Source organism: Salmo trutta, chromosome 19, assembly GCF_901001165.1.
Source record: "Salmo trutta chromosome 19, fSalTru1.1, whole genome shotgun sequence".
Classification (NCBI taxonomy): domain Eukaryota; kingdom Metazoa; phylum Chordata; class Actinopteri; order Salmoniformes; family Salmonidae; genus Salmo; species Salmo trutta.
In genome coordinates, this window is record NC_042975.1 from 35,808,390 (window position 1) to 35,825,747 (window position 17,358).

At 40.4% G+C, this 17,358-nt stretch overlaps 1 protein-coding gene across 2 annotated transcripts; it reads right to left on the minus strand.

Moving 5' to 3' along the window:
- Window positions 1-1,395: 1,395 nt before the first annotated feature.
- On the minus strand, window positions 1,396-12,285 carry ercc6l (excision repair cross-complementation group 6-like). Of its 2 annotated transcripts, none has more exons than XM_029700708.1 (3): window positions 12,099-12,285; window positions 9,974-10,015; window positions 1,396-5,390 (listed from the first exon to the last, which is right to left on the minus strand). In XM_029700708.1, exons 1-3 carry the CDS (start codon window positions 12,146-12,148, stop codon window positions 1,619-1,621), a joined length of 3,864 nt encoding a protein of 1,287 aa, XP_029556568.1. In that variant the 5' UTR covers window positions 12,149-12,285; the 3' UTR covers window positions 1,396-1,618. The 2 variants fall into 2 exon arrangements, with proteins under 2 accessions (XP_029556568.1, XP_029556569.1); XM_029700709.1 differs by lacking the exon at window positions 12,099-12,285 and adding an exon at window positions 10,767-11,056.
- Between the last annotated feature and the right edge of the window lie 5,073 nt (window positions 12,286-17,358).

The window sequence follows — 17,358 nt, forward strand, 5'->3', positions numbered from 1 at the left end:
GTGCTCAATTGGATTCAGGTCTGGGGAACGGGCGGGCCAGTCCATAGCATCAATGCCTTCCTCTTGCAGGAACTGCTGACACACTCCAGCCACATGAGGTCTAGCATTGTCTTGCATTAGGAGGAACCCAGGGCCAACCGCACCAGCATATGGTCTCACAAGGGGTCTGAGGATCTCATCTCGGTACCTAATGGCAGTCAGGCTACCTTTGGCGAGCACATGGAGGGCTGTGCGGCCCCCCAAAGAAATGCCACCCCACACCATGACTGACCCACCGCCAAACCGGTCATGCTGGAAGATGTTGCAGGCAGCAGAACGTTCTCCACGGCGTCTCCAGACTCTGTCACGTGCTCAGTGTGAACCTGCTTTCAGCTGTGAAGAGCACAGGGCGCCAGTGGCGAATTTGCCAATCTTGGTGTTCTCTGGCAAATGCCAAACGTGCTGCACGGTGTTGGGCTGTAAGCACAACCCCCACCTGTGGACGTCGGGCCCTCATACCACCCTCATGGAGTCTGTTTCTGACCGTTTGAGCAGACACATGCACATTTGTGGCCTGCTGGAAGGTCATTTTGCAGGGCTCTGGCAGTGCTTCTCCTGCTCCTCCTTGCACTGAAGCAGAGGTAGCGGTCCTGATGCTGGGTTGTTGCCCTCCTACGGCCTCCTCCACATCTCCTGATGTACTGGCCTGTCTCCTGGTAGCGCCTCCATGCTCTGGACACTACGCTGACAGACACAGCAAACCTTCAGCAAACAGCTCGCATTGATGTGCCATCCTGGATGAGCTGCACTACCTGAGCCACTTGTGTGGGTTGTAGACTCCGTCTCATGCTACCACTAGAGTGAAAGCACCGCCAGCATTCAAAAGTGACCAAAACATCAGCCAGGAAGCATAGGAACTGAGAAGTGGTCTGTGGTCCCCACCTGCAGAACAACTCCTTTATTGGGGGTGTCTTGCTAATTGCCTATAATTTCCACCTGTTGTCTATTCCATTTGCACAACAGCATGTGAAATGTATTGTCAATCAGTGTTGCTTCCTAAGTGGACAGTTTGATTTCACAGAAGTGTGATTGACTTGGAGTTACATTGTGTTGTTTAAGTGTTCCCTTTATTTTTTTTAGCAGTATATAGATATATATAAATAAAATGACATTGCTCGTTCTAATATTGCTTAACTTATTGGAAGCCGAACATGCTGTTTTATGGTGTGATATGGTCATCATTATACAATATATGGCTCAGATAAGAGCTCAAGTAATAAGAGTATGTAGCTTCACAAAACATACATCAAACCAAAATAGCAAGCACTAAATGCAATGACATTTTCCTTTGACTATTTAATGGGCTGAGTAATGATTGAAACCGCCACAGTGCACACAATGAAACATCAAAACAAATGAGATTTTTACATAATTTTTTACTTGCATTTATGAATTATATACACATTACAAAAGCATGCAAAAATACAATTTAGAAAATAATTAATCCAAAAAAACATTTGTTCTAACTAGCCTATTATTGTAACCATTTGTGTTTCAAGACTAACCTTCAAAAAGACACCCCTATCAGTGAGTGATACATTGTGTGTACATGTAGATGACAGCAATGAGTTCCCCCCTTTCAGAAATATTTCACTTTTTTTCCCCCCTCACCGAGCCGACGGTACAATTTAATTGTCATTAACTGAATTTCAGGATCACCACTTTTAATGTCAATTGCTTTCAAAAAGAAGTTCAAGGCATCATCAAGTTTCCCCTCAGAGAAAGATTGTTTTCCATTTTCCACATGGTTTTCATAGATCTTTTCTTCAGTCATAGCTGAGGAATCACGGATGTTGTTGACACATTCCACAGTCTGTAATGTGGCATCTTTTCCACTGGCACATTGGTCCATTCTTTCACTAGAAGCAAGTTCATGATCACCGGTAGATTCCTCCAAAGAACTTTCTTCCTCCTCTCCCATTTCAGATTCTTCAACATGCATTGGCTCACTTGCACCTTCCTCACTTTCCTCACTTTCCTCTTCGTTCTCAGTGTTTAAGGTTTCCCCTGTGGGTTCCTCTTCCATGAGAGACTCATGAAATCCAGTAACCTCACTTGCCTCACAAGATCCAGTCACCTCACTTTCCTCATCAGTGTGCACCTGTAAAACATCAGCTTCCATGTCCTCATCAAGGTCCTCTACATGCTCAATCACGGAATCCACAAAGGAACGTCTTGAGGCCACAGAGGTGTTCACTCCAAAGCTTTTTCTGGTTTTAAAGGAAATGGATCCAGATTTAACAGATTTTGGTGTGGAGGACCCAATACCATGGAATTCTTCATCCAATTTCCTGTTCATCAAATGAGGCCTCTCATCTTCATCAATGTCATCCTCCTCACTATTGTAAATTAAAGCTGCCCTTTTCTTTTTCTTGAAAGAAGTAATTAATGAGTTATCTACAGTGCCATCTGCTTCAGAAACAGGGGAATTGACATGAACATCTGCTCCATTCTGTTCAACAGCTCCAGTCACAGAAGGCTTGTCATCTGCATTTAAGCTGACATCCATCTCTTGCTGGAAACCTGAAATTCCCACGATGGACTCGGATTCCTCCTCTGGAAACATATCACTAGCGCTGTCCTCTAACTGTAGATTGAAATTTCCTTCAAAAGACTCAAGTTCATCAACTTTGGAGGATGTTTCTGCATGACTTTCTAGGCTCTTGTTGGACATCTGTAGTAGCATAGAAAGTCTTTGATTCTTCTGGGATTTGACAGGTGAGATCTTTTGGTCCATTGTCAAGTCTTGGTGAAGTGACAAGTTCTGCCATTGTGGGGAACCATTGCCATTTGGCTGGTTGTCTTGTTCAACTTCAGAGGTAACATATCCTATGGCAACAACATCCTCTTTCGCTTCTGATGACACATCCAAAATCTCTTGAGCGGAAGTGTAAATTGGCTCACCATCCAATAACACCTCAAGAGACTTGTCTATGGGACAAAGATGGTTGCTCTTTATGAACTGTTCCTCAGTCGCAAATGTCACAGTGGGCTCTATAATCTCAAGGCTTTCATCTACAGCTAGATCAATGAATTTGTTACTCAGATTGTGGATATCTTCCTCATCACCAGACCCAGAATGGGTAAGATCCACCAACACAGGAGAGTTGAAGTTGAGGTTATGGCTAGGATAGGAGGGGCTGGGCTTTTCATTCTTTGGCTTCTTCTCAGTTGACCCCATTGTATTGTGTTGAGGGGGTTTCCGCAGATGTACCGGCTCGGTGTTTGACTCAATGCTCTCAGCAAGCTGCTGTTGCAACTCAGACTCCGCCTTCATCAGCTCCTGAGCTTTCTGCACCCTGTTCTCTATGTACTTGTGAGCTTCCTGATCCTCAGGGTCATCTTCGTTGTTTTCTACTTCATGCGAGAACATGAGGTCATGATCAGATATTCCAAACATCTCCATGGAGTGAAGGTAGGCGATGTGTTCATCCAATTTAGGATCTGTGAGTCTTTGTCTCGAGTGCAGTGACTGCAGCTGCAGCTGTGTTGATGAAGATCGAGTGTCTTGTAGTGTGAAGAGTTCTTTCAGGTCTTGTTTGCTGAAGTACCGGAATGGATTTTTCTTGTCCCCGGTGGTCTGTCTGATCAAGGAATCTTTGAACACCTGCCGTCTGTAGATCTTCTCCTCCACTGTGCCACAAGTGATCAGTCTGTAGATGACAACGTTCTCCATTTGTCCAATGCGGTAGGCCCGGTCAACAGCCTGGGCATCAGTGGCTGGATTCCAGCTGGGGTCAAAAATAACTACTCGATTTGCTGCTGTCAATGTGATGCCAACTCCTCCCACTTGAGTGGTTAGGAGAAAGACTGAGTATTGCTTGTTGGTCTGGAACATTTGGATGCGCCGCTCTCTTTCTGTGAGGTGTGTTACTGTGCCATCAAGTCTCACAATCTTGAAACACTTGTTCACTAGAACCCGTTCAAGAATGTCCAACATCTTCCTTGACTGAGAGAAAACAAGTGTGCGATGGCCTTCTTCCTTAAGCCTCTCCAAAAGTGCAATGAGAAACATCAGCTTTCCAGATTCTGATATTAACGTTTTATCAGATATGTTGTCGATTCTGTGTGCAGCAGATTCATTTTCATCATCACGATAGTTTGCACTTGTTCCTTCTTCTAGGCCTAACTGAGCGACAGCCCTGGCAGAGAGAAGTCTTGGGTGGTCACACAATTTCTTCAGGATATTCAGTTCAGCCAACGGTGACCTGGTGGTCATGAGCAGCTCCTTGATGTTATCTAGGGATAAAAACTGATTATAGATTTCCTCCTGAACTGAGCTCAAGTACGTCCAGATGATTAGGTCATTCTTCCTGGTGAGGTTTGGCATTTCTGCACCACCACCACTTGGGACTTTGTTTTCAAGGTCCTTCTCACAGGCTTTCACACGGTTTTCTGTTTTTCTCTGTACTTCTGCCTTTGTCCTCCTTAGGAAGTATGGATTTATGATGGCCATGAGGTTCTCCGACATCTTGAGCCCCAGGGCTTTCTCACCTGGGGTGGCATCCTTCTCTCTTGCACGGGTGATGGGACTTTCATACTCTGTTTTGAAGGTTTTAGAAGTACCAAGAAGCGCCCCTTGACAAGCAAAATCAAAAAGAGCCCACATTTCTCTCAGGTTATTCTGTACAGGGGTGCCTGTAAGAAGTACACGATTCCTGGCAGGAATCGCATGTGCACTTTTGGCTGTCTTGGTTGAGGAGGTTTTGATCTTGTGTGCCTCATCTAGGATTACATAATCCCATTTGAATTCTCTACCATTGTAAGACGAGAGACGTTCCCAGTTAGTGATCAGCATTTGGTATGTAGTGATGATGACACCACCTCTTCTTTGAATCTTCTCCAAGTTCCTGTTGCGTTCCACTTTGCTTGTGCCATGAAACTCTTTGACTCTCATTCCAGGAGTCCATTTGGCAAATTCCTTGGTCCAGTTCTTGATGAGTGAGGTTGGCATGATGAGCAGGGTATGCTTTACCAAGTCAGCATCATACATACCAGAGAGAAACGATATGACCTGAATTGTCTTCCCTAAGCCCATGTCATCAGCTAGGATTCCTCCTTGACGACCATCTCTGTGGAGACCATACAAAAAAGCAACCCCCTCTTGCTGATGATCATACAGTTTGTCATACATTTCTTTGAAAAGCATTAGACCACTGTTGTTGACATTGACAAAATCTTCATCCTCACTCTCTGAGCCTTGCTGTGTCATCTCTTTTATAGCCTCCTGAAGTTTCTTTATCCTGCTCCGAAGTTTATCACTAGGGTGGATGTCATGGGCCAGCTTGAACAGTTCCAATGATTTTGACATATTTCCTTGTCTGGCAGCATCTTTTCCATCCTTGATGTACCTTTAAAAGAAAGAAAACACTTGTAAATGTGTTTAACAAAAAGTAATAGAATAGACAAGTCAGTAATCTATATCATAATAGTATATCTTGTGTATGATACCGCTGTTGAAAAACAGCACAAAAAGCATTTCTACGCAGCAGTTATAAAATCTTGGTATGAAAGAATGTATGACATAATGTCTGCAGTGCAGACATTTCCATCTCGTCATTAAGACCAGTTTCCACTTCTCAGCCTAGAGCCGGAAGGATATAACGTAAATTACCGACATTGTCTTCCTCTTACCCAAGCAAAATTGTTTCGATCTGTAATTTTCGTTGATTATGCTAAAGGAGGTTCTTGCTGGTTTGTTTGCTCAAAAACCATTATTTTGTCACCAGTAGCCTTGTGCATTATATTGATTCCTGCTATGAAAGTGTCTGCCTGTCTAAGGCTGAATTAGAATTTACATTGAAACCGCAATATTGACATGTAATATCTATATAGCAAGAGATTCAAATTCCATGTAATATTTTTAAACACCGCCAAGCCATCTGTGATAGTTTACTCCGTATGTCAGCCCTCTCCTCTTGCGGCTGCTTCCCACACACACCAAGCCCCGCCCCCTGTCAATCAAGCAGCACAGTTCCTTCTCCATGCTATTAGATTCACTATAAATCTGCATGCTGTTAGGTCAAATGCAGTCAAAAGATTGTTCCAAACAAGAACAATGCTGCATTCCACCTAGCTTCTTAATATAAATCATTCCATTAGAATGATACCAACAGTTCACCCAAGTGTTTTGATCTATATCACAAATAAAAAAATCGCAATATATTTTTCCCTTATCATGCCGGTCCCTGTTCTGTGAAGGGCGTAGTACACATCGTTGTACAAGATCTTCAGTTTCTTGGCAATTTCTCACATGAAATATCCTTCATTTCTCAGAACAAGAATACACTGACGATGTTCCAGAAGAAAGGTCTTTGTTTCTAGCCATTTTGAGCCTGTAATCAAACCCCAAAATGCTGATGCTCCAGATACTCAACTGGTCTAAAGGCGGCCAATTTTATTGCTTCTTTAAAATCAGGACAACAGTTTTCAGCTGTGCTAACAATTGCAAAAGGGGTGTCTAATGATCAATTAGCCTTTTAAAAATATAAACTTGGATACGCGCCATTGGAACACAGGAGTGATGGTTGCTGATAAATGGGCATCTGTACACCTATGTAGATATTTCATAAAAATAAAGACGTTTCCAGCTACAATAGTCATTTACAACATTAACAATGTCTACACTGTATTTCTGATCAATTTGATGTTACTTTAAAATGATTTTTTTTTTGCTTTTCTTTCAAAAACAAGGACATTTCTAAGTGACCCCAAACTTCTGAACGGTAGTGTATAACCATAATAAGCCATTTAGCAGATGCTTTCATCCAAAGCAACTTAGTCATGCGTGCATACATTTTACCCATGGGTGGTCCCAGGAATCAAACCCACCATCCTGGCCTTGCAAGAGCCATGCTCTTCCAACAGCTACAGAGGACCACTATCTTGTTGCTTAAAAAATGTCCAATACAGCCATTTTTATCTCAATATCAAATAAATTCTGCTAGGACTGTCTGGGTTTGGTTTGAGTGAGGAGGGGAAAACTGAAACCTAGCCTCTATTGGCAGAGAGGTTTAGAACGTTTTCTTATTCGTCTGTTAACTAATTTACCGCCGGGTGATATCACCAGGCAGACCAGTACTCCATCCCACCAAAACAGGCTGAAATGTCAGGTGGTCTATTACACTAAAATTGCATTATCATATTTTTCACAGTATTATTCCAACCTCGGGAAATACATATAAAACACAGGAAACTCACATTTGACTGCACTGGGCATTTAACAATTCCTTTTCTCTCGGTACCTGACTTGTTGCCCCTACCATAGGCCCCTAGTTTACTACAAAATCTTCACCACTGAGGTGGTATGAAGAACACCGATGTGAAAAACATTAATGATTAGTAAAAAAGTGGAATTAGCAGTTTGCCTTCAAAATAAGTCTGCCACTGAAACGGATGCAAACAGATACAAATAGTGGATTCATGCCACAATTGTGCTCACTAGAAAACGCTAAACAAGGTCAGAATGTCGTTACATAATTAATGCACTAATTTTACAATAAAGCCATGCAAAATGTATTAACTGTAACCAATTTAAGGGCTCCTGAGTGGCGCAGCGGTCTAAGGCACTGCATCTCAGTGCAAGAGGCATCACTACAGTCCCTGGTTCAAATCCAGGGTGTATCACATCCGGCCGTGAATGGGAGTCCCATAGGGCGGTGCACAATTGGTCCAGCGTCGTCCAAGTTTGGCCGTCATTGGAAATAAGAATTTGTTCTAAACTGACTTGCCTAGTAAAATAAATTACATTTTTTGAGATGTGTGGCAAGCAAAAATACTAATTATAGCATAATAAATTAAGTTGTACCCTTTGTAATAATACTAAACCTTAGTACAACATCTAGAGACCTCACCAACAAATGTTTTCCTTTTGGTATTGAAGCGAACGGCAGGGAATAGAACCCAAGTCACTGGTGTGAAAGGCAAACACCCTCCACATCGCACCAATAGGGTCGACATACTTGGTGGGAATAGTAACGTGGCTCAGAATTGTCCCATTATCCCAACTGTTACACCAAGAAGATTTAACGACCGCTAGTTAAGTAAACTGCCATTTTCGGCCTCATACTAACACATTGTGTTGAGCAACAAAGGAGCTGATTGGAATGGCAGTTCCAGCCAAAATGGCTGCTGTGGCTTCTGCTACCTAGCATGAGGACTAAAATTACAGTTTTTTGGAGAAACAGACAGCGGTGGTTTGAGATGTCTGTCTTGCCGGTTCGTTTTGTGTAGATTATTTCACTTATGCGTTGCCTGGATGTTGCATTTGGGACTCAGCATTTCCTGTTCGTCTGTGCTTTGAATGCATAACAGTTCTCTACGCCACATATTTCAAACAAATCACGTTTCGATTTTGCACATGCGCTGTGTACTGTCAAATGGAAAGAACAACCTGCCAATGGAAAGGAACTTCCCTAAAATCAGTCAAGAGACGAAGAAGAGGCAAAGCAAACTCCCACTACCATACAAAGGCTTTGACAGGTGAAGCAAGCACACATTTTCTTCAGGAATTGTGCATATTCTATTTTAGTCATTTATATATGCCCTATAAAACCCTATAGATTATCACCCAAATTCAGTTTGATTTTTACCAGGTTTGGCATTTTTCATAGTTTTTTTCAGATTCACTCTTAATTTCATTTAACAATAACAAAAGTGGATGTTCTAAGTACACAATAAGTATTTAACCACATCAGAAGACCACTTGAGGTATGGAAAAATCTTTTTTTTAAATTATTGAGGAGGGTGTAGTTCCCTTTAATTCAACTGTGCACCTAGCAAGAGACGTTACTAGCATGGTTTCTGTACTGCACAAATGTGCACTCAATTGATACAAATCATGATATTCTGCCAGGTAGGCCTACTTTGCAGTCAACATTTAATTGGGAAGGTTTTGGTGGACAACCTTTAGAAATTACTGTTTCAGCATGGGTTTCTGCATCACAGATTTTATAGGGCCCTATATTTATCTTACTTTAGAAGTGTTTACTTTAGGCTGACTATTAGCATATATTTAGTTGCAGTGTCCAATAAATTGAATGTCCCAATCAACTTAAAGTATCTACAAAATAAGTTTTGCGATGACACAAACCAAAAAGCTACAGCTAACATTTTTTCCTTTTACTGTTTGCAATTCAGAAATTATTATTTTGATTCCCATGATTTGATTCACCATGATTGAAACGAACCCCAACTACTACAATGGCAAAGTGAATCATTAGGTTTGTCAAAAAGAATCGATTCATATAAATTAAATAATTGTTTTACCATTTTCAGAAATGTGAAGCGGGGCATCCGTTTTACAGTAAATTCAAAGTATATAGTCTAAACTGTAAAATGTATTGAATTCTCACTGTGGACATATTGGAGGACTGCATAATTGCAAAGGGGCATACTTATACGCATTATACCATATGGAACATTCATTCAATGCGTATAAAAGGCTCACTAGAGAGGTGATTTCCCATAGACAAAGTAAGAGCTACGACACCAATACGTGTAAACTCTTCAGAATTGTGTTCTGTGGGTGTCACTGAGTAGACTGACTCAATTTCATGGATCCACAATCCATAGGTAAGGCTATACAGTGCAATATGAATGTTCAATAGATATAAAGTAATAGACTGATTAGAGGTGATTTTCCACAGTCATAGTCCCAAAATAAAGCGCTACTACTAGGCTAATATTATTTAACTTTTCAGAATTGTGTTCTGCGGGTGTAACCGAGGAGACAGTGATACCCCATTTCATAGATCCACAATCCATAGGTAAGGCTGTGTGTACAGTGCAATATGAATGTTTAATACATATAATAGGCTGACTGGTGATTTCCCCACACTCAAAGTCCCGCAATAAGAGCTACAACGCTAATATGTGTAAACTCTTAAGAATTGTGTTCTAAAGACATTAACATGATAATCATCCTCCCACATACCTCTGGTAGGTCTCCATCTCCTCGGTGTCCATTGACAATGACCTATAAAATAAACATAATATTATTAGTTGGGATGTGCATCTTTCCCTTTCAAGATGATTGGATACTTATCTAGATACATGGGCCCCGATACAGGAACAATACATTTTAGTGCGATGTAGTTTTATTTGAGAATGAATTGATGTGATTCGATGCACTAACATTTATTTCAGAAACATTACTTTTCCATCCTAAATTAAATAGGCTGCTGATGAAGCTCATGATCTGGGTCTTTGTCTGAGCAGACTGTGTATGTGTGTGTAAATGATATACATCTATGGTACATGTACTGTGTGTAAATGATGTATACTATGTAATAGGCACCTGATCTGCGCCATAGGGGAAACTAGGCACCTACCACCCCACTACAAGATTGGGGGGGTGGCAATGTAGCCTTCGGTTATGAAATCATGATCACCCACTAATTCACGTGTCATTTTTGCAGATTAAGTGTTTGTCATGTATAAATATTTATCCTTTACAAATTAGCTATGATATAGCCAATTAATATAGAGCACTACTTTGGATTTCACCCCCATCTCAAAATCGAATAGTTTTGACCGTTTGGAAGTTTAGTGACCTTTCCTCGTTATGAAATCATCAACTTTACCCTGTATATCTAAAAATGACTATACACTGATTGTTTAAAGCAAAACTACCAACATGATTCTGAAAGTGAACAATCGAAAACAATATATTGGAATCCTTGTTCAACAGATTTAGCCAGATGAGCACCTCGTCTCTGGTAGCTTACTTTTATTCCGGTAAAACACACATTTTCAACTGCGCATTGATAACAATAACCTAGCTAGCAAGTTACATAAAGTGTCACTCAAAGAATAAAGCCTCATATCGCGCAAGTAATTTGAATGCAGATGAGCAACATCCGGAACAGGCGGGCTATCTCGCGTTGATATTCCCTTAGGGTTGTTCGACATGCAAAATTACTTGTAGATCAATGACTGTCAACACAGTTATATTATTTTAGTGAAGGAGAGGTCGCATCAGTTCTCGAAAAATATAGAGGCATTTTCGTAAAGTAATAGGAGTGAAACATTTTAGTGAATCGGCGATTCGTAAAGTTTGAATCTATTTTCTGACCAATGTTTACGACATTTGGATCGGTTTGGGGCCCGCGGACAAATGCAGTATCTCAAACGTTTCAATCGCGGACCGATGCACGTCACTGAATCATTACAACCCAACACCTTACTATGGATTTAGCCAGCAGGTCTGTCCTGCTTGCTTAAAACTGCACTAGGGTTGTACAGTCTTTCTTTGTTGAGTAAGAAACAGCAGTCTGGAAAACGTACCTCAATCCAGGAATAAGAAATGTGTTGTACTCAGAATTGTGCCATTTTCCCAACTGTACACCGAGAAGATTTAATGACTTATTTTTTGGGGGGGAAACTACAGTTTTCGTCCTCATGCTAGCTGGGGTTGAACAACAAAGGAGCCAAAACGGCTGCTGTGGCTTCTACCTAGAATAAGGACAAAGAGGTCAGTTTTCCAGAATAAACTAGCAGTCATCCCAACTTCCCGGTGACACAGTTGGGATAAATGGGAAAATTCGGAGTACAACACATCTCGTCCCTGGATTAATGCATGTTTTCTGAGCCATACTCAGTTGTGCAGGGTTAGCAGTGTTTTACTTAAGCTACACAGGAAGCCTGTCTAACCCCAGTGCAGCTGTAAACAAGTGGGTCGGACATGCTGGCAAATAGGTGGGTTGGTCAGCTTTACAGTACTATCCGGATATTTGACCTAATGTGGCTATAGTGTAAGAAAGATGATTTAGCTATAGCTAACGTTGTTAGCTACTGACTTTGCCTCTTCCTCCCTGGCTAACGTATATAGCTAGCTAAGCAGCTAACATTTACGTTACAAACCATTTGGCCGTACTGAATAATTCAATACTTAAGTTAAACCAAAAAGTGAATTATCTAGTAACAACTACAGTAATTAACAAGTTAGCAACATAATTTCTAGTGAGGGTGAACTTCTCTAGCTAGCTAACATTGCATTGGCCGGGATGCTAAACGTGCAGTAGTTAGCATTCAGCAGGCTTTTTTCTTTAGAAACTTACTTCTCCAATTTCTCCGACATCTTCGCAATTAGGTGTTTTGAGTTGTCCATTGTCTCGCCAGTTGGTTTTGTTTTGATTATTTAATTTGTGTTGCATTGGGACTCGCCTGTGCTTCGCTTTGACTGCGCAACGCCAACGAATCTCCCCGCCACATATTTCAAACGAACGATTTTGCACATGCGCGGTGTATTATCAAATGGAACATATTTTAAGTGGGAGGAACCAGCCAATGTAAACGATTTTCTCAATGAAAAATCAGTCAAAAGATAGGTTTCCATCCAGTTGGCGAATGATTTTCATGCGAATATTCTAGAAGCTGCATATAGATATATGCCAATATTTCCATTAGTGGTGTTTCCACCAAATAAAAACCAGTGCCTGATGACGTAGTTCACACAACTTTAAAATTTTCGCTTAAAATTTCATTTACCAAAAACACATCTAAAGTTCAACGTGTTTCCATAGCATTTTCAACTCTACTGATTATTTTGTCACAAAAATTGTTGCATTAAATAGCAGTGGTGCCTAATCTGGTCTTGGCATGTGAGCTCTAGCCAACAACTCGCAGATACAGTACTGGTATGGCAATGGTGGTGGGCTAGTCTACATGATCAGAGTATTATTGATAAGAGCGATAATATTTTTATTTGTCAAACGGCAGTCAAGCATCGATCATCATGTCACTAGAATAAGACCCTAGATATTTATTGGAAAGCAGCATCAAGCTCATCGCTGTGCACTTTACCACCCTGTGAAATTCATCAAAATGTATTTCATCCAGTTGTGGAAAAATGACTCAATTGTCATACTTGAGTAAAAGTAAAGGTACCTTAATAGAAAATTACTCAAGTAAAAGTGAAAATCACCCAGTAAAATACAGTGGTGGAAAAAGTACCCAATTGTCAAACTTGAGTAAAAGTCTAAAAGTATTTGGTTTTACAAATACCTAAGTATCAAGAGTAAATGTAATTGCTAAAATATACTTAAATACCAAAAGTAAAAGTATAAATCATCAAAATTCCTTATATTAGCCAAACCAGACAGCAGGATTTGCTTGTTTTTTTTAATTTAGGATAGCCACACTCCAACACTCAGACAACAGTTACAAATGAACAGTGGTGGAAAAAGTACCCAATTGTACCCAATTACTTTTACTTGAGTAAAAGTAAAGATACCTTAATAGAAAATGACTCAAGTAAAAGTAAGTCACCCAGTAAAATACTTATTGAGTAAAAGTCTAAAAGTATTTGGTTTTAAATATACTTAAGTATCAAAAGTAAATGTAATTGCTAAAATATACTTAAGTATCAAAAGTAAAAGTATAAATTATTTCAAATGACTTATTTTAAGTAAACCAGACGGCATAATATTTATGCATTTTTAATTTACTGACAGCCAGGGGGACACTCATTTACAAATTAAGCATTTGTGCTTAGTGAGTCCACCAGATCAGAGGCAGTAGGGATGACCAGGGTTGTTCTCTTGATAAGTGAGTGAATTGGACCATTTTACATTCAAAATGTAACAAGTACTTTTAGGTGTCAGGGAAAATGTATGGAGTAAAAAGTACATTATTTTCTTTAGGAATATAGTGAAGTAAAAGTAGTCAAAAATATAAATAGTACAGATACCCCAAAAAACGACTTATGTAGTACTTTAAAGTATTTTTACTTAAGTACTTTACACCACTGCAAATTAAGCATGTGTTTAGTGAGTCCGCCAGATCAGAGACAGTAGGGATGACCAGGGATGTTCTCTTGAAAAGTGTGTGAATTAGGCAATTTTCCTGTCCTGCTAAGCATTCAAAATGTAACGAGTACTTTTGGGAGTCAGGGAAAATGCATGGAGTAAAAAGTACATCATTTTCTTTAGGAATGTAGTGAACTTAAAGTAGTCAAAAATATAAATTGTAAAGTACAGATACTCAAAAAAACGAATTAAGTAGTACTTTAAATTATTTTTACTTAAGTACTTTACACCACTGGTAAAATATTACTTGAGTAAAAATCTAAAAGTATCTGGTTTTAAATTTACTTAAGTACAGTGGTGAAAAAAGTACTAAATTGACATACTTGAGTAAAAGTAAATGGTATACATCAAATTCCTTATATTAAGCAAACCAGATTAAACAATTTTCTTGTTTTTTTTAATATACAGACAGATGGATCAGTCCAACACTTTGAGCCTGAGCATTCGAAATGTAATGAGTACTTTTGTGTGTCAGGGAAAATGTAATGGAGTAACAAGTACATATTTTCTTTAGGAATGTAGTGGAGTAAAAGTAAAAGTAGTCAAAAATATAAATAGTAAAGTACAGATACCCCCCAAAAATACTTAAGTAGTACTTCAAAGTATTTTTAATTAAGTACTTTACACCACTGATTTCATCTGTAGCCTAATAGACTGAATGGTTTCCCAATCCGTAGTGGGAGGACCACACACACACACCATATCATCATGTGACTCCAAGTTTACTTGGATATGATGGTTATTGTATCAATATCTGTGCATAAAGGCATTTCCACCGGCATTTCTAGGATTCGCACAAGGTGCTTAAAGTACTTGAATTTGGCACTCTGAAATGTAAATATAGGAATACCTTGAAAATCAGACATTTTCTCAAGTTGGTACTTGAAAAGTACTTTAATTAAAATGAGGAGAACAGAAAATAATCAAATATGTTAATATGAAAAATATTTGAAAAATGTATTTCCAGGCAGACTACCAAGTTTTATTTCCTCTCGAGTTTCGAACGCTGGTTGTCAGGCAAGCTCACTCATTCTACCAGTGGTTTAGTGGTTCCTGGAGAAGTGGGTATACTCAAATTTTTCTAAAACATTTTCAAACGCTCCGCCCCGCTAAGGAAAGACGCCCTGTGTGAAAAATTATATGAGAAACACAGTCTGCATTAACTAAAATGACATCCCATATTGGTCTTTCACAGTCAGGCCAACCCAAGCTGTACTGTGCAAGTAGGCTAAAAGCCAGTTTATGCTTGATCCGAATATGTGGTCCCGAAAATGTGGTCGGAGGCGTGGATAGCCATATCACCGTAAATGTTGCACGGCCAATGCAGACGTCAGATTGACCATGCAAGGGTCTTTAATAGTTGGCCTACCATTGAAACAGATGGATGAAAAAAATTCACAGGTTTCAGATTCAGTCTGTCACACTTTTTTAACAGAAAACCACTAAATGGTATGTTCTTAGTCCATAACAATCCTTAAACCACACGAGGAGACCACTTTTGAAAGTAGTTATCCTTTAATTGAAGTTTGCATGCACCTAGCACTGTTGTTTGGTTAGCTTTGTTTCTGTAGCACATGAGCCGGAGTTTGCAAAATAAATGGCTACTGGATTGATGCAAATAATCATGATATCATTCTGACAGGTAGTCATAGGCTGCTTTGTAGCTACTGTAGTTAACATTTAATAGAGGTTTTTGGGAAAGCCTTTCCATCTACCAGAAGATGGTTAGGCCTACCATTAACATAGCTGTATTTTTTATATTCCTTAATTATTTGAAACCTGGACGTTTTACTTCATATTATGAGGCCTATATTTCCTTACTTGAAAGTAGCCTATAGCAAAAATCTCACCATAGAAGCAATGATTTTTTATAGACTTACTCATACGCTTTCACCTGTTCTATTGATTTTCTTTCAACTTTCTTTCATTGTCTAGCAGCCAAAGGCATTACCGTAGTCATATTCGAAACCCATGATAGTTGTTGCATATTTAAATCCTACATTTCTAACGGATATTTCCATCTGTCCATGAAACCGCTCACATGTGCCGTGCACATTTTAAAACAGCGTTTTCCCTCAAATTGCATTTTGGAACATTCACTCGAAGGCCTACCGCCGCTGGTACATTGCTGCGCCGAATAGTTTATAAAAAATTACAAGCTAAACATTCTTATCCCGTCCATCAGCCTTATTAATTGAAACGGCGTAGACCTCCACTACACTACTTTGGTACGTATCAGTGGGTATTAAGAAGTGAGTATACGCAATGCCCACGGAAAAATATGCCCTGCTTATACCCTCACTACACCACTGCATTCCACCCACACTGCCACTCAGCCAGGCAGGTACAGAACTGACTGATTAGGCTCCGCCAATAGTCACATCGATAGGTATAATGCCGGGCAAATATATATTTTTGTTTATTTTATATATATATATATATATATATATATATATATATATATATATATATATATATATATACTGCTCAAAAAAATAAAGGGAACACTTAAACAACATAATGTAACTCCAAGTCAATCACACTTCTGTGAAATCAAACTGTCCACTTAGGAAGCAACACTGATTGACAATACATTTCACATGCTGTTGTGCAAATGGAATAGACAACAGGTGGAAATTATAGGCAATTAGCAAGACACCCCCAATAAAGGAGTGGTTCTGCAGGTGGTGACCACAGACCACTTCTCAGTTCCTATGCTTCCTGGCTGATGTTTTGGTCACTTTTGAATGCTGGGGTGCTTTCACTCTAGTGGTAGCATGAGACGGAGTCTACAACCCACACAAGTGGCTCAGGTAGTGCAGCTCATCCAGGATGGCACATCAATGTGAGCTGTGGCAAGAAGGTTTGCTGTGTCTGTCAGCGTAGTGTCCAGAGCATGGAGGCGCTACCAGGAGACAGGCCAGTACATCAGGAGACGTGGAGGAGGCCTTTGGAGGGCAACAACCCAGCAGCAGGACCGCTACCTCCGCCTTTGTGCAAGGAGGAGCAGGAGAAGCACTGCCAGAGCCCTGCAAAATGACCTCCAGCAGGCCACAAATGTGCATGTCTGCTCAAACGGTCAGAAACAGACTCCATGAGGGTGGTATGAGGGCCCGACGTCCACAGGTGGGGGTTGTGCTTACAGCCCAACACCGTGCAGGACGTTTGGCATTTGCCAGAGAACACCAAGATTGGCAAATTCGCCACTGGCGCCCTGTGCTCTTCACAGATGAACGCAGGTTCACACTGAGCACATGTGACAGACGTGACAGAGTCTGGAGACGCCGTGGAGAACGTTCTGCTGCCTGCAACATCCTCCAGCATGACCGGTTTGGCGGTGGGTCAGTCATGGTGTGGGATCGCATTTCTTTGGGGGGCCGCACAGCCCTCCATGTGCTCGCCAGAGGTAGCCTGACTGCCATTAGGTACCGAGATGAGATCCTCAGACCCCTTGTGAGACCATATGCTGGTGCGGTTGGCCCTGGGTTCCTCCTAATGCAAGACAATGCTA